General features: G+C 40.4%; 1 protein-coding gene across 1 annotated transcript; it reads left to right on the top strand.

The window, feature by feature from the left end:
- The first annotated feature begins 6,913 nt into the window (after window positions 1–6,913).
- On the top strand, window positions 6,914–9,290 carry KIF2B (kinesin family member 2B). Its single transcript, XM_032321441.1, has one exon. The coding sequence runs from the start codon at window positions 6,923–6,925 to the stop codon at window positions 9,110–9,112; it is 2,190 nt and encodes a 729-aa protein (XP_032177332.1). The 5' UTR covers window positions 6,914–6,922; the 3' UTR covers window positions 9,113–9,290.
- Window positions 9,291–24,699: the final 15,409 nt, after the last annotated feature.

Genomic DNA, 24,699 nt, shown 5'->3' with positions numbered 1-24,699 from the left:
AGGCAGATACCAGGCTCCCACAATGATAAGTAGTGCTTATAATACTACCCACAGAAATCATACTGAGACATAGTATGAAGCTAAGGGTTTTCAATCTTGGTGTAACTTTCACCTGACATACTTGGTGAAAAGGCAAAAGCAATCGAAAAGCATGGGTAAATCATATATTTATCTCATGCTATGCAATGGTTCCATTTAACATTCATTAAATATCTGCTATGTACTAGGTGCTATTCTAAAGCACTGTAGGAGATACAAAAATAAATGGTATGCCTTCATGCTTATAAATCTTCTTTGATGACATGAGGTCTTGTTACCATGCAATTTTATTCATGTTGTTAGACAATAATACCAAAGATTCGACTTTGCAATAAGCCTTTTGCAGAAACCTAAAAGTCGTTTTCCCAGTAAAACTTCATTGTGTCCTATTTGTTGAAGCAGGGGTATCTTCAAACATTAAAAATACTAAAAAAAAAAAAGAAAAAAAAATCAGTTGTCACTACCACAGGTATATCAAAGCATCATTCTTTTTTTTTTTTTTTTTTCTTTTCCACCCCACAGAACCATGAGATCATAAAATCTCTGAACAGAAAGAGACCTAAGAAAGCATGCAGTCCAATGCTTTCTGGGTTCACAGTATTTTAAGAATCACCTGTGGGGATTTTTAGTGAAATGGATTCCTAGGCTTTGGCTGCTAGAGTTTGATTCAGCAGGCCTGGGGGGAGCCAGGCAGTCTGTACTTTGTCAGACATTCCCAGATGATTCTGATATATATAGACCGATTTGAAAACACAAATATAGCCCAACTCCTGGGTCTCTTATTTAAATCTGGTCTGCACTATTTTTCCAAACAAATTGTCATTTATCATTTACTTTCTGATTGGATATATACTAGCATGGGACCTTAACCCTTACACAGCTCTATTAGAATCTTATCCATTTATCTGCAATATGTATATATTACACACACACACACACATATGTACACGCACCTGGTTATCTGTTAATATATGTCTCCCAAAATGGGACTGTAAGCCCCATGAGGACAGTGTCTAGGAGAGTTTTCTTCACTACCTCATATCTAGCACTTAGCTTAGACCTTGACATTTAAAAGATAGCCATATCTTTCGTTTGTTGAATGCATACCCACTGAATGAGGTAATTCATTAGTTTGACCCAAAGTCTCCCCTCTGAAAACATCTACTTACTGAGCTGCTTTTTACAGTTTTAGGAAATTGGACAAGTCCCTATTCCAGATACCAGGTATAGAAACACGAGTAAAGTATTTTCCTCCCTTCTCTCAAGTGTCTTAGTTATTTACCTAGAGAGAAAGAGGCAGATACTTTTAATCAAAAATGGTCAGTGCAGGGACGCCTGGGTGGCTCAGTCGGTTAAGCTGATGCCTTTGGCTCAGATCATGATCCCAGGATCCTGGGATCGAGTCCCGCATTGGGCTCCTTGCTCAGCGGGGAGCCTGCTTCTCTCTCTGCCTCTGCCTGCCACTCTGCCTCCTTGTGCGCGCTCTCTCTCTCTCTGACAAATACATAAAATCTTTTAAAAAAATGACAAGTACAATGTCAAAAATAAGTGTGGGATAAAGGTGAGAATAGACAGGAAGGCAAGTCATCTAGTTGTGATGGAGGAAGAGGAGAGGAAGCAGTGGGTGTCAAGAAATGCTTTTCAAGAAAGGTGATGCTAGGTCTGGACGGTTTAGCACTTCCATAAGTGAATGTCCGCATACCTTATCTCAAAAAACACACACTAGGGGCGCCTGGGTGGCTCAGTGGGTTAAAGCCTCTGCCTTCGGCTCAGGTCATGATCCCAGGGTCCTGGGATGGAGCCCCGCATCGGGCTCTCTGCTCAGCGGGGAGCCTGCTTCCTCCCCCTGCCCTCTGCCTGCCTCTCTGCCTACTTGTGATGTCTGTCTGCCAAATAAATAAATAATATCTTTTAAAAAGCACACATTATGCACCTCTTCTTTTTAAGTAGATATAGATAGGTCTATTCTCAAACTTCCTGTAGGACAAATATCCAAGTTCCTACAATTATTTCTTACAAAAGTATTATGTCTCCCTTATAGCTTTATGTTTGTTCCATAGCAAAAAAATTAACCTAAATACTCTGAATTGCGTGATCTAAAGAAGTCTCTACGGGCAAGGAACACAGCACATGGCTTTCAAGTGAAAGGACCATAGCCGAGCTACAAAGACATCTACTTTGTTCATGGGTAGCATGATTTCTGTCCTTGCAGTGGGAGTTATAAGCAAATAATACTGATATATACATACACTATGAGCAAAACCCAAGCCTCTCCCCTCAGCGTGCTGGGTAAAACTGAAAAATGAAAGCTGACCAACAAGTGGATTTAAAGTGAGCCACCAACCATGGTTAGTCTTACCACCTTGGCAAACATCACAAGACTAACTTCCACAATCAACAGATAGGTAGGAATCACGTAAATATCCCCAGGTAAGCAGTGCTGTTTAATAAGCTGGGGAAAGGTGGCTCTGAGCTGATGTTGTTGTCATAGAAACAATTGCCTATTAAATCAGTAAGAGGGCTAGAGAAATGTGGACTTATCAGTTCTGGTTAAGTGTGGTGCATGTGGAAAATGTTGAAATGTCAAAAGACAGAGATACCTGCTGTAATAGTAAAATACTATTCTTCTAAAAGTTAATATCCCCCTTGTTATCTAAAGGCATACACCTAGTAAGTTACCTGTTTACTCTCAAAACAAAACAAAACATAACTTTAAAGCTGGAAATGATTAATTCCATTTCTTCAAAGAGATTTGGGAAAATTTATTGAGGTCCTCTGAAGAACTAAATCAACCTTAGGTTGCATCCATATACTGGAAAAGTACAGACCCCCAAGGTGATCAAACACGTTGAACAGCTGCTAGATGTCCATACAAACAGTCCTAGAAAGGTGATTATTTGATGCGTTTCTCCCGGGAGGTTTGCATCTAAAATGAAACTAGAAATCACATTCTGTCCTGTAAAGTAACTCTGACGGGCCCAACCTGGGAGCAGGTACGTAATTAATAAATGAAAATTACTAAGCTCATTTCCTGTGCTTACTTCTTCCTACACTATCCTCTCTTAAGGAGTCAACACCTGATACTTGTTCAGCTTCTAAAAAAAAGGGGGGGATTTGAAATAAAGAGGACATAACAGTTGGTTTCAAACAGGTACAGAGAATAATATAAATAATAGTATAATAGGGAATAATACTAATAGCATAAATGGGCGGCTCCTTGAGGGTAGTATGCCTTTGGCCTAGGAAGCAGCATGTGGTTAAGAATGTCACAGAAATAGATTGCTTGGTTATATTGAGTTAAAGAATGCATGTCTCCAATCTTCAGGGTCTAACCTGGAGAAACTGCTCATCTACCAAATGGCCATTTACGTCTTGGACCAGAAAAATACCATAACTTCTATCTAGGCCTTCACACTTTGACAAATGCTACATTGATCTCATTAATAAAGATTCACAGTGTTTTCTGAGATGGACTGTTCCCACAAAAGGAGGAGGTTATGTTAATGGTAACTGAATTCTGAATTTTGTATCATTAAATTAAAAAAAAAATCATTGCTGCAAGTGTAGTTCCAGATTATCAAAATTGTGAAAGCACTCAAGTGACTCTCTACAGATTATTATATTTACCCATGGGAATTTTTCTTTTTTTAGTTGCTCCTAAAAATGAAGCTTTGGAGTCCCTCCTGATCAAACAAACCCAACCGGTACCCGATGCTATTTCTTAGGAAGGCATATGCCCATTTCATGCTATTTTGCCTGAGTATTCTCAACAAGGTCAGAGAAGCATTTCCAGAGGTAGTGATATTTAAGATAGATATTAAAGAGGCCAAGGGAAGGAAGGGATACAGAGAAGCTTTTCTGTTCCAAGAGCTAAAACAGGGATTCCCAAGGAACTGTGTGCCTGGAACCAGCTGCATCAGCATCACTTGGGAACTTGTTAGACATGCAAATTCTCAACCCCACATTTCCTGCATCAGAATCATTAGGGTGAGGACCTGCGATCTGTTTAAACAAGCTCTGTAGGTGAATTTCATGTACCCTAATACAGAGAATCCCTGAGCTAGAAATTAGTAATTTGAAAAAAAAAAATTGATGGAAGGAACTCAAATTCTTCAGTATGGTTCAATTTTAGACTAAGTGCGGGCAGTGGTAAAGCTTGAGGATAAGAAGGCAGGCAAGACGTTAATGTGTACCATGTGCTCTGGAATGGGATTTTTACTGTAACAATTAGGATGATGGAGAGCTATGGAAATGTTTGTGAGCAGCCATGGACTGTAGAATTAGCCGTCAGAGTAACTCCAGGAGCGGCATGAGAAATAGACGGAATCTCTGTCTGGACGAGGATGGCCAAGGAAGCAGGGTTGTAATTGGTTGGGAGATGAAAGGATGTCACTGTTCCAAAAAGACTTCTAGGGGTGGGGAAAAGACTATCTCACTCCAAATTAGGATGGGCTGAGGAGGAGAGAGAAGTCAGTGGGTAGAGGTAGGAACTACTAAGAATACTTAAAAATACCTGCGTGCACTCTCTCACTCTCCCTTTCTCCAAATATATATATAAAAATATAATATATATAATAATATAAATATAATATATATAAATAAATATAATAATATAAATATATTTATATATTTATAGAAATATAAATATGCATATATGTAATATATAATAATATAAATATAAATATATATGTATATATATTATATAAATATGATAATATAAATATAAATATATGTGTATATACATACACACATATGTGATAATAAATCATGGAAATACATGAGATAGTCAAGGGAAAATATATATAAAGAAAAGAACTAAAGCGTGGGGGAAGAAAGGCTCTGAAATAGCTGAAAAGGCATTTATGGGTATGCTGGACAGCAAAATAAACTTTAGTCTCTTTTTCCTTGACCACCCGGGACTTTGCCATCTATTATCTACTTATTTATTTTTTTTTAAAGATTTTATTTATTTAATTTGACAGACAGAGATCACAAGTAGGCAGAGAGGCAGGCAGAGAGAGAGGGGGAAGCAGGCTCCACGCTGAGCAGAGAGCCCGATGCGGGGCTCAATCCCAGGACCCTGGGATCATGACCTGGGCCCAAAGGCAGAGGCTTAACCCACTAGACCATCCTGAAGCCCCTCCATTGTCTATTTATAAAGAAAAAAAAAAAAAATCACTGGCTTAGGTATAAAAACGTGCCTAACCTGGAAGAGATAGAGTTTGAGTAATTTTGAGAGAGATTGCACTTTAATTTTGAGAGATAAAGGCTAATATACATAGGTATATATATATATTTATGTGTGTAATATATAAATATAAAATATCTACAGATATATAAGTAAGTATATATATATATAAAATCTATATCAAAAACTCGAAAGCAGCAAATTTTTTTAAAACTTAATTTAACTTCATGAAAAAAAGGAATTAAGGACATCCTCATAACGTCCTTGACAAAAGGAAAACAAAAACTGATTTCCGGCACACTTTAAATATTCAGAAGTTGGCAAATCAAGAAATTAATAATCCTAAAAAGACAGGTAGCTACAGTCCTTTCTCTCCTCCGTCCACTAGCACGAGCACCACACCCTGACCCAGCTTATCCAACACTCTCCCACATCCCTTCTTTTCAAAATTTAAGCTTGACTACATTTACTGAAGAGAGGAACTCTCCATGAAAAAGAAGTCAGTTTAGAACAAGAATTTGTTTCCATATTGCCCCCTGGGTCCTCAGGAGGGTTGTAAGGACACCAGGCCACTTCATGCTACTTTGAGGCTGTCACGGAAATTACCGTCAGACTTACCAAAAGCCAGTGTGATATGTGGGAAGAAAAGAAAATGTCACCTCAGTCTTCATGTTGGCCTATCTAGCAGCTGAGGTCAATTTTTGTTTTGCAAGTAAATCATCCCGGGGGGGGGGGGGGGGTGGAGAATCTGCAATTATATGGGGGGGTGGAGAATCCAAATTATATGGTTGCCTCTGGTCATCTTAGGTACCTTTCCGTTTCCCCTGACCATCCCACCAGCCCCATCTTAACAGCTTCTAAAGGAAACACACACACACACACACACACACACACACGTATTTTGGGATGAGAAGGTGGTACAAGATGAATTCTCTGTTTTCACCAACCGTCCCTCCTTTCTCTCCAAATTACGGATAATGAGGCCAGTCGTGTAATTACGGAAGGAATTTAGAAAGGTAATTACTGAAAGAATCTCAAAAATGGCGGTGTCTGCAATGCAACAAAACTCCCTTTCTAGCTATCAGAACCACCTGGAATGTGATAAACACTTTGAGTTTGCAACCCCAGAGGCTACACCAAAGGACGTGCCCTACTAGCAAATTACCACAAGAACCCACTACATTCCCCTCATTTTGATTTTGTAATGAGAAATCCCATTAAGCAGGAATAATTTTTAAGTTGTGACTGTTCAAGTCAAGAGTTTCAACGGGGTGCGGGCCGGAAGAAGGATGCCTGGTTTGAAGAACGTTCTGTGGGATCCTGTCCTTAGAAGCCTGTGATTTGCGGACAGCTCCGCCTTTACTTGCTCCTGCTGGTCACTGGAGGACTGAACTGGTTCAGCCTGGTTCTCGAATTGAAGCGCTTAGCTTTGATGCGGCAGGTCAAGACTGCAGGGGCGAATGGCTAGTCCCAAAGCTGGAGCACACATGTTCGCGGAACATACACCCTACTCCTAACTCCGACCCCTCCGTATTCGGTGGCAGAGAACAATTCTTCCAGCCCTGCGGTCTGTACCTAGAATCAGGAACGTGCCGACCCCACTCCTCCGCCCCCCTTTCACCTAGCGACCCCCCCAGACTCCGCTGCCTCTTGTCTCCATCCCATTGTGACGCCAGTGGCTCAGGCGGAGCCCGTATGGGACTCACAAAGGCAGGTGCAAACTACAAGCACCTCAGTGCCCTCGGCGCTTCAGGCTGGCTTGGGCTCCGGTCCTGCTGCTCCAACCCCAAGGGCCCCCGAAAACGAGCCCCGACACCTCCATCCTTCACCATGGCCAGCCAGTTATGCCTCCCTGCCGCCCCTCGCCTTGCATCCTTGAAACCCTTGAAGCCGCCCTTGGGAGATGTCCAAGTGGGCATCTGCGTGGCGATCCAACGCAGCGACGGGCGGATCCATCTTGCTGTGGTCACAGAGATCAAAAGAGAAAACTCTTGGGTCACAGTGGAGTGGATTGAGAAAGGAGTCAAAAAGGGTAAGAAGGTTGATCTAGAGACCATATTCCTGCTGAATCCCGCGCTGGCCTCGGCTGAACACCCCACAGCGTCCTCCCTGCTGCCCTTGTCTCTGGGGCCCTCCTCGGCCATCGGGGACCAGTGCAGCGGCGCGCGGTGGATTGCTGCAATCCCGCAGAAAAACGAAACGCCCTCGGGGGACAGCCTGGCTCTGAGAGTCCCCAGCAATCCTTGCCTGATGAAGCGCAAAAAGTCTCCCTGCCTACGGGAAATTGAGAAATTGCAAAAGCAGCGGGAGAAGCGCAGGCGGCTGCAACTGGAGATCCGAGCCCAGCGCGCCCTCAATGTCAACACGGGAAACCCCAACTACGAGATCATGCGCATGATCGAAGAGTACCGCAGGCACCTGGACTGCAGCAAGGTGTCCAGCCTGGAGCCCCGGGAAGACCATCGGATCTGCGTCTGCGTAAGGAAGCGTCCTCTCAACCAGCGAGAGACCACCATGAAGGACCTGGACATCATCACCATCCCCTCAGACAACGTGGTCATGGTACATGAGTCCAAGCAAAAGGTAGACCTCACTCGCTACCTGGAGAACCAGACCTTCTGCTTCGACCATGCCTTCGATGACACGGCCTCCAATGAGTTAGTGTACCAGTTCACTGCCCAGCCGCTGGTGGAATCCATCTTCCGCAAGGGCATGGCCACCTGCTTTGCCTACGGGCAGACAGGCAGTGGGAAAACGCACACCATGGGCGGAGCCTTTTCGGGAAGGGACCAAGATTGTTCTAAAGGCATTTATGCCCTGGTGGCGCAGGATGTCTTCCTCCTGCTCAGAACCACAGCTTACGAGAAGCTGGACCTCAAAGTCTATGGGACATTTTTTGAAATTTACGGGGGCAAGGTATATGACTTGTTGAACTGGAAGAAGAAGCTGCAAGTCCTTGAGGATGGCAATCAGCAGATCCAGGTGGTCGGACTGCAGGAGCAGGAGGTGTGTAGTGTGGAGGATGTGCTGAACCTCGTGGAACTAGGAAACAGCTGTCGGACTTCTGGACAGACATCAGTCAATGCCCACTCTTCCAGGAGCCACGCTGTGTTCCAGATCATCCTAAAGTCAGGAGGGAACCTGCATGGCAAGTTCTCCCTCGTTGACTTAGCTGGGAACGAAAGGGGAGCAGATACTGCCAAAGCCAACAGGAAAAGGCAGCTGGAAGGGGCAGAGATTAATAAAAGTCTGCTGGCGCTCAAAGAATGCATCCGGGCTTTGGGTCAGAACAAGTCTCACACCCCATTCAGAGCCAGCAAACTGACGCAGGTGCTCCGGGACTCCTTTATAGGCCAGAATTCCTCCACTTGTATGATTGCTACGATTTCTCCAGGGATGGCCTCTTGTGAAAACACCCTCAACACTTTAAGATATGCAAACAGAGTGAAAGAATTGACTCTGGATTTCAGGCCCCACCATCGCTGTCTCTATCCGGTTGGACCTGAGGTGCCAAGGATGTTGGAAAATCACATTACAGATTCAAAAACATCCCTTCAGGGGGATGGATTTATTAAAATTTCTGGTGATATTCAGAGTGAGAAGGAAAAACAGGTTAAAGACATTGAAACGTTACCCACTCCATTAGCAGAGGATACAAGGACTTCATGGAAGGGATCAAGCCAAGGGCCAGGGAAAAACATACAGGAGACAGCTGGTGGGGTAAACTGTGATGTTGATTTTTGCATTGCCCAGTTATTGTCCATTTTGGATCAGAAAATAGGAATTCTGACTGAGATTCAAAAGAAACTGAAATTATTACGAGCTGACCTCCAAAAGAAGACCAAGTATGGTGGAGCCAGTGGCAAGAGGACAGATCTGAAATGATGGATACACTGCTGTGGCCCCTACCTCTCTTATTATAAAAGAAAATGTCCAAATTATCTAGATATAAAGATCCTCCTGGAAAGCTTAGAACATCTTAAAATATGCTTGTCAGAAGTGTCCTCTTGCTTCTTCCTCTGTATTTTTCTGTGGTTTGTTTTCATTTTCTAGGACATACGTGCTCAACTGGGAACCATTTACCTCCCAGGGACATTTGACAATGTCTGGAGACATTTTCCATTGTCAAAACTGAGTTTGGCAGTGGGGGGCAGTTATACTGGCATCTATCGGGTAGAAGGCCAGAGAGGCTATGAAACACCCTCTGATATACCAGACAGACTCCCACAACAAACAACTATCTGGTTGAAAATATCAGTTGTACTGAGGCTGAGAAATCCTGCTATGTAGAAAGAGCCTCGCTGTGATGAAACCAGACACCTCAAATCTGTGACTAAGAAGGCATCACATTGCAGATCAAAGGGACTGGAATTAGAATACACCTCAGGGTACACAATGGCATAAATCTAATGATACCCACACTCACCAATCTCTTTCTGTGGCGTGGATGTGTAGATTCAAATGGTTTCTAAGCTCTAGTCATAATGAGGGATGGGGAAGGGAGGAATTTTATTTCAGGGGCTCTGTGTGAGAACCTAAAATTGAGAGAGATTTTTATTTTTAATCTTTGAGTTAAAATTGGCAAAGTATTGTGCTTCCTGAGAATGATTGTGTGTGTATGTGTGTGTGTGTGTGTGTGTATGTGTGTTTTGAGTAAGCACTGGCTTTGTTGACTATGGTGTCTTTAAGCTTTTTTTTCCCCTCTCATTTTCTTGCCAAATTTTGTGCTTACATAATTCACATAAAAAGCTTTCCTCCATCAAATTAAGGTAGGGAGCCAGTCAGCAAAGTAGTAGAAATGTTCTGGCCTGAAACAGGGCACATCCCATAAAGGCCTCACAAGGAATGTGGGAGATATCAGTGCCTTAAATCACTTCAGTAAGGAGAAAAAAAAAATCCTGATTCAAAGATCACAAAGTCCATCATTTTGGGGGGGAGGGGGAGGAGTTAGAAGCTAATATAATTTTCAAATATAAATATGATTAATACACATTTACCTTATCAAACATATTGATAAAATGCTATAATGAAACAATTAAAGATCTTTTGCTTTCAACTCCACCAGTTCCAAACTCCTTTTTTAAGGAATAAAATGGAATGATTGGCAAAGAAAGTACTTGGCCGACTGGGAAATGTGGGGGACACAGAAAATGAGTATCTAAATTCTGTTACTACCTTGGCAGACATGACCTATTGTTTTCAAAAAATTTCCTCTAAGTTGCAAAGACCTCCCTGGCACTAAAGAAAACGTACATGTAACTACTAGAGAATAGAATAGTGATGTCCTAGCAAACAGCTATCAGTATAAAATAATTAGCATCATCGGGACGCCTGGGTGGCTCAGTTGGTTAAGCAGCTGCCTTCGGCTCAGGTCATGATCCCGCCGTCCTGGGATCGAGTCCCACATCGGGCTCCTTGCTCAGCGGGGAGCTTGCTTCTCCCTCTGCCTCTGCCTGCCATTCTGTCTGCCTGTGCTCGCTCTCTCTCCCTCTCTCTCTCTAATAAATAAATAAAATCTTTAAAAAAATAATTAGTATCATCAAGAACACCTGGTCTTTAGTAACTAGGCAAGATTATGGCCTCTACATTATTATCCCCCTTTGCTGCTTTATCCGTGCTGGTTAAGTTACATACTTTTTTTCTTTAGATTTTATTTATTTATCTGACAGACAGAGATCACAAGTAGGCAGAGAGGCAGGCAGAGAGAGAGAGAGGGAAGAGGCTCCCTGCTGAGCAGAGAGCCGGATGCTGGGCTCTATCCCAGGACCCTGAGATCATGACCTGAGCCAAAGGCAGAGGCTTGACCCACTGAGCCACCCAGGTGCCCCCATTTTTAAATCAAATAAAACTTTGGAGATCTGTCTTCCCTTAGGACTAGGTCATCTTCCTTCAAAATGAGATTTTTTAATCTAAATTATTTTTGTATGCAAAGAAAAAGCATGGGGTTAAGAATCTTGCCTGGGTTCCCGTCTAGTTCTAGTATAGTAAATATCTGTAATTTTTGGCAAGTAACTTTGTCCCTTTGAATTGCTTTTTTTCTATATAAAGTAGGGTAATTAGAGAACCTGCTTCAAAAGATTGGAGGGTGGTTTTATTGTCTGCCACTCTCTCCCCATCTTTTATGCCAATGACTAGTGCCTGTTATTGTTCTTGTTACTGTCATTGCCCTTGTTGTTCTACACCACACTAATCTCCCCTCTCTCTCCCTGCCACACAATTTTGGGGCAGCCTACTAGGAGTTTCAATATTTTGATACCAGTGACATCCATTTTTTTAATTTTATTTTTTATGACCTGCAACCTACACAAATCTTCCCTATATAGTTCCGCGAATGTTAACAAAGTCAATAACCCTCCGCGAATGTTAACAAAGTCAATACCCCTATATCACACCACCTATAGCAACATATAGAACATAATGTCCCGGAAACCTCATTCCTGCATCACTTCACTCACTACACCCTGCATCAAAGGTAAGGACTATTCTGACAAAAATCATCCCAGATACGTTTGCCTCTCTTTCAGATTTATGGGATCATACGCTAGATACACTTGCATCTCCTCTTTCTTTCAATCAAAATCATCTATGGCCTGTCCTTTTTACATGGTTCTATAGTGTTTCGATGCACAAGTAGTTCATATTTGTAAATTTTACTCTTGATGGAAAACTGAGTTCTGTTTTAAAGAATTACTAACGATGCTATGAACATTCTCGCGCATGTCATTTGGTGCACATGTGTATGTCCAGAATGGAATTCCTAGAGCCACAGTATGCTTCTATTCAGCATCATAGGTCATGCCAGGGAATTTTGTGAAGAATCTGGACCAATTTTACACAACCATCATTTTAAAAGCATTAGGGGTCCTCCATATGTCTGCCTATACTTCATATTGTTATTTTGTAAAATTCTATTTTTACACTTTCTCATGTGTGCGGGAAACCTATCTCATTATGCTTCTTTCCCCTGATAAAGTTCAAGGTCATTATACAAGTGTACTGGCCATTGAGTCACTCTCTCTTGTGCATTAAATGCATTCTGGATGCAAGTTCTTCTTTAGATACATGTATTGCAAATACCTCCTACCAGTCTGCAGAATGTCTACTCACTCTCTTAATGGCATCTTTAAATGATGAGAAGCTTATAGACTTAATGAAGTTCAATTTACCCATTTTTAAAGAAATATTGGTTAGGCCCCATTTCGTAAGTCTTTATCTACCCCAAATCATGAAGGCATTTTCTTTTGCCATCTTCTAAGAATGACTGTTTCGGCTCTGACTGGAGCCAGCGCCTGCTCATCTGTGTGCCTCCAAGTCAGCAGCAGAAGGAGCTGGCTGCAGGACGCAGAGCCAAGTGAGACTCAGTCCACAGGGTTTGCAGCTTCTCTGAGTCTGCAAGTGGGACCATGTGGGTAAACCTGCCATGAAGATGAGGTCCCACTTCCTACAAGCAGCTCTCCTCAGTCTTAGGCTTTGCTGAAATTTCACAGCCTCCCACCTGGATCCCCAAGCTCCCAAAAAGACATTTTTGTCTGTGGATGGTCACATCATTGTTTATTGACAAGGACAGGAGCTGGGGACTTCCTATTCTACCATTTGCTCACCCTACGGGTCTTATCTCACCCCAAGTTCTCTTCCTGGGAAGATTTTACTGATTCAGTGTATGTAATGGATATAAGATGATTTAGAGTTAATATTTTTTTTCTTATACAGTTTTAATAACTTGTCTTAATTTATTATCATAGAACTACAGTACACCCATCATCAGTAATGGTCATATTACTGGTTTCTAACTTTTCATTCCTGATATTGTACCTTTTTTTTCCCCTTAATCAGATTTGTAATATGTTTATAAATTATACTAGTCTTGTCAAAGAAACAACGCCTGGCCATTTATTTTCTCCATTGTATATTTCTTGCCATTTCATTAATTTCATTTTTCTCCTTTGTATAATTTCCACTTTTTTTCAACTTTTTGAGCTCAATACTTCGATCATGAATTTGTCAGCTTTTTAAGGCTTTCAATATTATAAATTTTCTCCTACACACTGACTTACCTACATAGAGTCAGGGCTTATCACATTGAGTCATAGTTCTGATTTAGCCTTAGAGTATAGCATGTATGACATCTTCACTGAAATTCCCTCCTTCGTGGAAACTTGCCTTCCCAAAACTGTGAGCTTACTAAATTATTTGCTAAGTTTTTAAGTCACTTTTCAACTGCTTTCTGTATTTTTTCCCTTTTGAATATTGTTCTATGCACTTAGAGCTGTAGATTCAGCAAATAGCTGAGAAAAATTTGTGTACTGAAGGTATGTCTCATTCCTCAATGGTCCTCTTTTCTCCAAAATCATTCCTGTTGGCTTGGAGGCCTGGACTTCAATCTTGGACTCCTACGAGACCAGGTCCGTGTGAAGCTACAGCAATATTTACTTGGCTACTGCTCATTTGAGCTTACTGCTTACATTCGAGATCAGCAAATGCCTCAAGGGGAAAAGGCAATGACAGAGAATGTAATGACCATTTTAATGTAGCTCTCTTTTCTCTGTGATTTTTTTTAATAGCTTTGACTTTTAGTATATTTGCAGAGCTGTATATCCATCATCACAATCAAATTAAAAATGTTTCATCACCCCCCAACGGAAACCCCGTACCCCTCATGCCTCCTCCCTTAACTCCCCTACCCCTAGCCCTAGTTGATCACTCATCTACTTTGTAGTCCTACAGCTCTCTGCAGTCTGACTCCTTAAGTCCCTGACTGCCTTGTTCTTTGATGCCTGCCTAACCCGCTCTATTTTGATATTTTATTTAACTTTATTGTGCCCTTGGTAAGATAGCTTGGATCTATCTTGCTGACACTATATTTACTGACATAAATCTTATGCATTTTATACCCGACTTTGTAGACAAACTACACATCAATAGTATTTCTTGTAATAAGTTCTAATCACTCTCAACATAATGAAGATTTTCGTTCTATGTTGAAATCTAGCAAGTAAGAGAGAGCAGCATATCAACATAGGTAACTAACAGTACCCATTGTTGGAAAATGGAAACAGGACAATGGTGAATGCGTCATTTGTCACCTAGAGAGATATATGTTAATTATTACTGGGCTTTTATCTAGATTTTTGCTTATTGGTTGTAAGTTTGGAAATGGAGGGAAAAAATGGAAGAAAGTCCCGAGAGTGCCATTCACCTACAGATCTTAACCATCCTTCCGAAGAGCTGTGTACACAAACCTATTGATGTATGTGTTTGTATTCCCAGAGAGTTTTACATATATTGTTACATATCTTTCCCACAGATTGTTACATTCACATCTGTAGAACACAACTTAAAAGCTTTCTATCAGTAAAAAATTGCTCTCACTAACTAGTCTTCATGCAGTTGTTTCTGTGGAGTCGCCATTCATACTGAACCAGGGCTCATTAATGTTGCCACCAATGTTAATGTTTGCCTGAGAATACACATGGTCCTTGACATGATCTCACAACACGCAGCATGGAATTTATCATGAACATCGGGAAGTTAGATATTATTGGGGCAGCTGGGTGGCTGAGTCCGTTAAATGGCAGAGTCTTTGCTTCAGCTCAGGTGGTGATGTGAGAGTCCTGAGATCAAGTCCTACCTCAAACCCTCCATCAGGCTCCATTCTCAGCACAGAACACACTTAAGATTATCCTTTTCCCTGTGCCACGTGCACATGTGCTCTCTCTCCTTTCTCTCTTTTTCTAAAATGAATACTTTAAAAAAAATAAGATATTACGTAGATGAAAAAACCCAGAGAAGTAATTGGGGTCCACTCAAAGAGAACTGTCAGCAGTTCACGCAGATGTCCTGAAGTTAAAGAGGAGGGTTGTAAAGTAAATTAATGCTTTAACAAGATTGTTTGGAAGATGGCAGAGCAACTAATGTGAGAAAAGGAAAGTCCTTTCAGTACTTTGGAAACATCCATTTGTGCACAAAAAGTTGACACGCTAATTACGAGCGTGGATCTGTTAATTAAAGTAGCTTTTCTTCACTCCTTTAGTGGACAAACTTATTTTGAATTGCTGCATGAGCTTGCAATTAATAGCTTCTTTTAAAACACTGAATTAAGACTTCATAATTTCAGGTCCTCCTTCCCACATTTAATCTGTGACAGTAGGTTTTTACACAGTCATCCTATGAGTTTTTCTCAGTGACATTATTTTCAGCAATCAACATAATAAAACAGTAGGAGAGTCCCAGATAAATATTTATGTGTTGGTTCAATGAATGAGTGCATTATTCTTTCTTTGAAGTTCGATTACTGATTTAAAATATCATTCTAATAGCAGAAACACAGTTTCTAGTATGTGTTGCTTTAAAAAATGTCAAAACTGTCTGTTAGTCGAAGTGTAGAATATTATCTTCAAAGCAAACCTGTCATTGATGAAGTATTTGTGCAATTCCTTTTATTCTCCAAAGGAGCAACTGCTGATACAAAACCTTAAGGTATCATCTTTCTGAAATGTGATTGTTTTTCCTATTTAAGGCACTTCCTTTCTAATCTTTAATAAAAGTAATCTCAGTAATTAAGGAGAAAAAAATACCCAGAGAATTTTAATGGCCTAAAGAAGATTATTTTTAAAAGATTATATTTATTTATTTATTTGACAGAGAGAGAGAGATCACAAGTAGGCAGAGAGGCAGGCAGAGAGAGAGGGGGAAGCAGGCTCCCTTCTGAGCAGAGAGCCCAACACGGGGCTTGATCCCAGGACCCTGAGACCATGACCTGAGCCGAAGGCAAAGGCTTTAACCCAGTGAGCCACCCAGGTGCCCCTTAAAGAAGATATTGAACCAAATCCATGACTGAGGATAAAAATCAGACAGCCTTCTGTATTTGTGTGTTTGAGGTAATTCTCAACCTGAAGGAATCTGTCTACCAGTCAGACCTAGAAGACACAGCTTGCATGGGAACAGGGGAAACACGTGGAATAATCAGGAGGAAGAAAAATGGGAGAAATCATCAAAGCAACAAGTACAAAGGGTTTCACCCTGAAATAATTGAGAATAAAAGTTAATGACATGGTACCAGTTAATATACCGTTTTCAGGCTTAGGTTTGTCATGAGGTCTGTGAGGACAAGAAAGAGAAGGCAATAATGGACCACAGCGAATCCCAACCACTAGTCTTAAACTGACTCTCATGGCACAATTCTAAATGCTGAGACTGAAACCAAATGAGCTAAATGAGGAGCAATGCCAGATTTAGAGTCAGAGACTTTGCATTTGGTTTCAAGCTTTGCCACCTAAGTAGCTGTGTGGTTTCAAAGTTATTTGGCCACCCATATCCTTCATTATTTGTGAATCTGTTTTTTAAAAAAGTCTAAAAATGTAACAATTGGGTGTCTGGGTGGCTCAGTCAGTAAGCCCCTGCCTTCACCTCCGGTCATGGTCCCAGGGTCCTGGCATCAAGCCCCACATCGGGCTCCCTGCTTTGTGGGAAGCCTGCTTCTCCCTCTCTCACTCCCCTTTTGTGTTCCCTCTCCCGCTATCTCTATCAAATAAATAAATAAAATCTTTATTTAAAAAATGCAACACTAATTTCACAGAATGATTTTGGAAAATCAACATAAAAATGTTCCATAAAATAAGATTTTATTGATAATCTTCTATGTCCTGGATGCTAAAGACAGAAACTTGGGCATATAATTGTCTCTGCCTTTAAGGAGGTTATCATTTAAGTGAGGAGGCAAAGCCTCATACAGATGAGAAATATGTTAAAAAATACGTTATCTTCATATGAAAGTGGTATGGAAATATAGAAGTTGGTGGTTAATTTAGCCAAAGAGTCTGGGGAAAACTTCCAAAATGATCCACCGTGAAGTCTGAAATGATGAAGAAGGAAACTGGTAGAGATAAGGACAGAATGGACATTCCAAGTGGTCAGTAGGCTGAATTCTGAGGTGGAAAGAAAGGAAAACCAGCCAGAAGTTCAGCACCGTCTTTCTCAATAAAATGTAAGCTCTTTGAGAGCAGGACAATGTCTTCTTTGGTTTATATCATTAGCATCTCACATGATCCCTGACACTCTAGGAATTCAACCCTTTGGGGATATTTCTATTTTTTATCAGTTTCACCTAGCTAGAGTTGGTGAAAATGAATAGCTCTTGGTTTAAAAAAAAAAAAAAAAATCAATATATTTTGAGAAATCATTCTGCCCAGTGGCAGAAAGTAATCCAGTTTTCACAAGGGCAGTTGCGACAATTGGATGTCTAGTATTTAGCATTTGCCTAGGCTGACAAACAGTCCAAAGAAGGAGTCCTATCTTCACATTGGCCCCTACCTGGCCTCAGCTCTCCGAACCGACATCTAGCAAAGAACTCCTTGGCACACCTGCTAATGTCATTCATCTGTCTTAACCACAGGGCTCCTCCAGGTCCTTTGGCATCGACTGTCACATCTCTGCCACAGTCAGCCCTACAAGGAAAACACTGGGTTCTTAGCTGCCATTTACCAGAGACGTGCCCTAGGGCGTTGTAGGCTTGGGTTCAGTCATTGCTTGGCTACATGCACCTCTCTCTACACTTGCAAAGGACTCAAACATCTTGAAACCCAACCAAGAATCTGACCATGTGACTCCTTGGGTCCTTAAATCAATCATGGTAAAGTTTGGCCACCACCCTTGAGTATATTTTTCAAAGGGAAAAAGATACACATCATACTTGTCCCTCTATTATCCCTCTCATGTTCTCTACCATTCAATACCCCCTTGGTATCTAATTTGGGCAAGCAGGCAGGAAAAATCCCGTTGTTTAAAGAATGAATTTTATAGCATAAGTTCTATACTTATGGAAAACCATACTTTGGAAAACCAAAAATTCTCCCCCTTGCACTTCTGAAAGTCTTTTCTTGCAAGACCATAGTGTCTAATGTCCATCCTAAAAGTCTACTTTAATATAGTCTCTAATGTCCATTCTAAAAGTCCATTTTAATATCCCAAAATGGAATATTGACCAATTTCCCTGAATTTCTATGTTAACAACTCTCTTCTAAAAGGTGTAATCCCATAAATTCCTAGCTGCTAGAGTCAGGGCTAAGAGTTTAAGAAGGTATGTCTCAAAGATGAGGGCAAATTTGCAACGACATGGATGGAACTAGAGGGTATTATGCTGAGCGAAATAAGTCAGTCAGAGAAAGACAATTATCATATGATCTCCCTGATATGAAGAATTTGAGAGGCAACTGTTGGGTCCGTTATCAAAGGAACAAGACTGAGACAAAGTGAAAGTTATGCAAAGCCTTATTCTACTCCAAGCATTAGAAGTTAGACTGGCAGGCCAGAGGAACGAGGCTGAGACAAAGTGAAAGTTATGTATGCCAAGCATTAGAAGTCAGACTGACCAGTGAAACTTTCACCACAAAGTGAAAGTTATGTATGCCAAGCATTAGAAGTCAGACTAACCAGCCAGGGCCGCCTCTGAAGAGAGCGACCCTCTCTTGGTCTTACAGGTTAGTTTTATAGGGCACAACCGTAGACCTTTACGTATGTGGCTTTGGCTGATTGGATGTCTCCTACCTGTGTGTTTTAGTAATGGTTACCTGGAACCGATACTAGCAACTGCTGAGGTGTTTATTAAACAACAAAATGGCCTTGTTTTAGGTATGTGTTTTAGCAAGGGTTACCTGGAACTGGTATCAGTAACTGCTGAGGCATTTATTAAACAATAAAATGGCTACCTAGGCAATATGGAGTCACTATGGCTAAGTAGGTCCTGGCAGGCTCTAGGGGTTTAACAGGTTTTAAAGTGGAATTGGCCCCAACAACAATGTGGGGAGTTTGGGGGGTAGGGAAGGAAAAAAATGAAACAAGATGGGATCAGGAGGGAGACAAACCATAAGAGACTCTTAATCTCACAAAACAAACTGAGGGTTGCTGGGGGCAAGAGGGTAGGGAGAGGGTGGTTGGGTTATGGCCACTGGGGAGGGTATGTGCTATGGTGAGTGCTGAGAAGTGTGTAAACCTGGTGATTCACAGACCTGTACCCCTGGGGCTAATAATACATTACATGTTAATAAAAAAAAAATTAAAATGAGGGCAATGAAGGAAAAGGTATAGATTGATACATCAGTCAATAATTCATCATATTCACACACATGCCCTTTTCCTTAGAAGATCCAAAGCACCAAGGGAAGACAAGGTGTTATTCTTAGTGACTCCTGTGTCCTCAGCACGTAAAACAGTACCTGGCACATAAACGAAAATAAATATTTTTAAGTGATGAATTGTACATAGGTAGCTCAACAACTTCCCACCAACACAGTCATTCAGAAAAATATTCAGGGATAAAAGGGCAAGAGCAAGAAATCTGAGAACATGGATATTTAAAAGAATATTTAAAAGGGCAGTGGAAAATTGTCAGTGATGGAGGATGAGAAGGAGAGGTCAGAAAAGTAGAAGAAAAACCTGGCGGGGCGGGGTGGGGGGAGTGTCACAAGAAACATTAGAGGAGAGAACTTAAACAACAGAGGATAGTTTATGAGGTTAAACAAAAATCAAAATGAAACAAAACAACAAACAAAAAAAAAACAGTGATTGAATAAAGTCTTAAGTTTAGGTGGGTAGATCCTGACAATTAGTAGTTCATTAGTAACATCTAAGAGATCAGCCCGAGTGAAATTGTGGGTCCAGAAGTCATTCTGCAATGGGCTGAAGACTCAGAGAATAGCCTAGATAATAAATGTGAAAGTGCTTCATGAATTCTAAACCACTTTACAAATAAAATTAGATGCACAGCCTGTTAGATACGGATCTGGCTGTTGCTCATTCATCAAACTTTCTGAATTCAGCTTTTTTTTTTTTTTTTTTGAATTCAGCTTTTTAAACCTATTTTTATTTATTTCTTTTTGTCATCGGGTACACACTTCCTAGGGCTTTAGCAGACGGTGTTGCAGTCAATGGGGAACTTAGGTAAGGAAGCAGGCGGCCTTAAGCTTTAACAGCCTTCTTGTCCCTTAACCTAATCTTCCATAGATGTCCCAGGTGTGAAAAAAAAAAAAAAAACCACGATTATTAAACAATCTCCAAGTATTCCCCACTGTTTCCCCCGAGTCATCTCTCTTTTGCCAACAGTTTAGCAGCTTGAAAACTTCTGATTTGCTCAGGCAAAATTCATATAAACTTAAATATGGCCTTGACTCTAGCCATGAGATTTGGAACACAGTCCGCCATGTGGCCATCTCTTAGAACTGCACCCGACTGCATTACTTCCAATACCTCTTCTTTCTTGACTTCTCTCTCCTGATTTCCATTTTGTATAGATCCCCTATCATGCCAGCTTGTGACACAGGACATGGACTTAAACTATTATTAATCATACTCTGGGAGGTTTCTTTCTTTGACCCGAGCCCGTGCTCCTCAAACAACCTTCTTCTTATTCTCCTTGTAATGACACCTAATTGTCAAAATGTTAATATAAGGCAAAAAATGAGCATTAGTTATATATTAGATTAGTTATATATAAATGATTCAGAAAGTAATGCATTGAGTATATTAATTTGTTTTTTTTAGAGACAACACTAGCAGATATTAATATTTAAAAGATGCTGCCACTGTTTGAGATTTTTCTATCAGAACCCTGTAACATATCTCTTTAGCTCAAGAATTGTTTATGAAGAAGAGTAATCAAATGAAGTAATTTCGTATTTATTTTTATTGGCAAAACAGTGACATCTATTGTTCGATGGTATATAAAATAGAATTTAAAAACTAAAAGCAAGGCAACTTTTTACAGGATTCATTTTGGAGTAAGTCTCTCAAGTGGATTGTTTCAAAAAACGAATAGGTGGTATCTAAAAATTCATTTTTAATATAAAATCAAATCTATCTGCTTATTTTAGGAGTATGAACATTTACTCATGATGCAAAAGGCCCAGGATCTGTCTAGTTGTTGAAAATAGGGAGGGAGAAATAAGTATAAAAATATGAGATGTAATTCTGAAAGTTAGCTCCATGTTATAAAAGATGTAACTTTCTCCTCACAAGTCCCTCAAATATATATAAATGAAATCTGTGAAAACACAACCTAAATTCTGAGTTCAAGGCCAAATTCTGTTCTCATCTTGCCCCTGTTGTTAATTTATGAACTAGAAAAGTTGTTTACTGTTTTGGCTACAGTTTTTTTGTTTGTTTGTTTCTGAAAGTATGGGGCTTGACCAGAAGGTGATCAATTTCCTTCTAACTCTTGCTTTTCTCTAAAATGTCATTCCCCACCATTCAATTAAGCAAAACATTTAAAAGTTGACAATAGCAAGTGTCCATGAGGAATTGGAATTCTCCAGCACTACTTGTAGGAGTATAAATCACTACACTCCCTTCTTAAAGTAATTTGACAACAAGGTAAATTTTAAGATGGACATTTCCCATCATCTAGCATTTCCACATAGTAAATCCTCTAGAGAGAATTCTCACACATGTATGCAAGGAAATATTTTCAAGAACTACATCACTCTAGGGATGCCCGTGTGAGGCAGTCGGTTAAGTGTCCAATCCTGGTTTCAGCTCAGGTTGTGATCTCAGGTCATGAGATAGAGCCCCTCATGGATTCCATGCTCAACAGGAAGTCTGCTTGAGAATCTCTCTACCTCGCCCTTTGCCCCTCCTGCTCTCTCTCTCTAAAACAAATAAGCAAAATTTTAAAAAGATTTTATTTATTTATTTGACAGACAGAGATCACAAGTAGGCAGAGAGGCAGGCAGAGAGAGAGAGGAAGGGAAGCAGGCTCCCCACTGAGCAGAGAGTCCAATGTGGGGCTCAATCCCAGGACCCTGGGACCACAACCTCAGCCAAAGGCAGAGGTTTCAACCCACTGAGCCATCCAGGCGCCTCAGCAAATATTTTTTTTTTTTAAAGATTTTAAGAACTTTATCACTGTAACTTTGAAAATGTTATAATAAATTATCTATTGCAGGAGAACAGATAAAATCTTTCATATATATCTAGTGATACACTTTAAAACATAGGATGGAATCAGAGTAGAATTTATCAACATGGGTAAATCTGAATCAAGCAACATTAATAAAAGAAACAATTTCCAGAATGATATGTGCCAAGTGATTTCTTATGTATCATGTAATAAAAGCTGACTAACAACTCTATTCATTCATACAGACCCCTCAGTATAAAAAAGTATACAACAATCATGAAGATAATAAATATCACTTTGAGGAGAATGTTTACCTCGGGAAATTAAAGGGAGTAAATGTAATCAAATATGGACTCTTAATTACATAGAATTTGAACTGAATCTGAAATGTTTCCCTTCCTGAAAAATAAAAAGCAAACCTGAAACAAAATACGGCAAAATTAGGAGTTGTTATAAATGAATGGTGGGTACATTGGTTCTTATTTAAAAAATTGTATTTTTCACATGTTTGAAACATTTCATGATTTTGTCACAAAGGACATTAAAATATTAGGTTAAATCTTATAGAAAAGTGAGTCTCTAGCTAAATGAGTCTCTTTCTGAAGAAAGCCGAAATAGATAATTGAGATGATATGGGGGGGGTGAGTTTATTTCTATGAGAAAACATGTAATAAACATGATATGATTAAAAAAAATCAGACAATTCAATGAAAATGATTATATCTGTGGTCATGTATAGATATAACATTGATGCTAAGCTAATTTATCATCAACCAGCAACAAAAGAAATAAGAATCCCAACATATGGCCCTTTAAAGAAACCTGAACATCGTATTATAAGCATTTTTCAGTGTATGATAGGGTGGATAATGTTTCAAAACACTGGAAACCAAAACCTTAATGGGACTTCAAAGAGCTTCTGAGCAGGGGTTCACTCTAGATTTGTGGGACGCGCCATTTGCCAGAAGCTCTACAGACTGCTAATGGGGAGGAAGAAATTGGGGGCTGCCCACTGCTACCTGGAATCTCGCCCTTGAAAACCTTATTTCCTTCTACTATCAGAATATTTTACTTTTATTTATTTATTTGACTATTTTATCCCTAAGTAAACTTCTAAAATAATAAAAATGATCAAACCTGGGTGACTCAGTGGGTTAAAGCCTCTGCCTTCGGCTGGGGTCATGATCCCGGGGTTCTGGGATCCAGCCCTGCGTCGGGCTTTCCGCTCAGCGGGGAGCCTGCTTCCCTCCTCTCTCTCTCTGCCTGCCTCTCTGCCTACTTGTGGTCTCTGTCTGTCAAATAAATAAACAAAATCTAAAAAAAAAAAATGATCAAACCAATAATCATATTTTTTAAATCAGCCTTTGAAAATGTAAGACTTAATAGAGTCATTCTGGAGAATGACATTAAAGCCAGCTTTCGTTTAAACTCTAAGGAGTCTTAAAGCTGTTTCCTGTAAATCAAAATAGATGCCACCTCTATATTCCTTGCTTTCAATGAATATTTTTGAGCTTATATCACTTGACACCACATAGTTGAGTGTTCATTGACCTCTCATAGCCTTCTTAAGCAGATGTCATAGAAGTCTTTAAGGTTTATTTATATGGGGCATGAAGTTGGAAGGATCAAGAGAGGACATACAACCTAAGCGATGTCCCAACAGAACAGGACAAGGGGCACATATGTAGCTTCCGGCGGGGCTCTCCTCCCAGCTCCCATGGACCCTTCATTTCAAGTCCCTCAGTGTCGCATTGCTCTCTCCAGCCTTGCCCTCAAGTAAGAAGTCTGGTTGTTACTTTCCACTCATGTACAAATTTGAAAGCATATGCCACGGGTACTATTTACTGGTCTGGGATCACCCGGAGGAAGCATGTCACAATCTCATGTCATCTCCTCACCCTCCACTGAAGCAGTGTGTCATGGAATCGACAGACAGAAGAGAGGGAGACTCAACCGTCAAAGGTCAAGTCCCCATCGACATCCTTGAGGTCAGAAGTTGGATCATGTAAAGCACAGGATGTATGTAGTGGAGGGTCACTTATCCTGTTGTCACCAAATATCTCCTTGTCCCCAATTTTTAAAAAGTTACTATTCACTTTTATTCATCTAAAACATGTTAACTAGATTAATATTAATAAAATATATGTATATACATATACATATATATGTATACATACATATCTGTGTGTGTATGTATGTGTGTGTGTGTATATATATATACATATATATATATATATATATATATAGTTTCTCTTGCTGCCATAAAGAATTACTGTCAACTTAGTGGCCTAAAAGGACGCAGACATTTATTATCTCTCAGTCCTGTAGGTTGGAAGTAGTCCACTATCTCCGCGCTAAAATAAAAAGGTTGGCAGGGCTGTGTTTCTTTCTGAAGGATCTAAAAGAAAATCCACTCCATTGCCTTTCCCAGCTCGTGGAGTCTGGCTGCCTTCCTTGGGTCCTGGCTCCTTTCCTCCATCCTGAAAGCCAGCAAGGTTGCCTCTCTCTGATCTTTCCTTCATCATCACCCTCTCTCTCTATGCTTTTGTATGCTTTTAAGGATTCCAGCAGTTACATTGGACCA

The sequence above is a fragment of the Mustela erminea genome, chromosome 18, assembly GCF_009829155.1.
Source record: "Mustela erminea isolate mMusErm1 chromosome 18, mMusErm1.Pri, whole genome shotgun sequence".
NCBI classification, from domain to species: domain Eukaryota; kingdom Metazoa; phylum Chordata; class Mammalia; order Carnivora; family Mustelidae; genus Mustela; species Mustela erminea.
This window is presented reverse-complemented; position numbering and strand designations above follow the sequence as displayed.

Coding starts and splice junctions, on each gene's coding strand:
- KIF2B (XM_032321441.1), top strand. CDS start 6,923: ATGGGACTCACAAAGGCAGGTGCAAACTACAAGCACCTCAGTGCCCTC.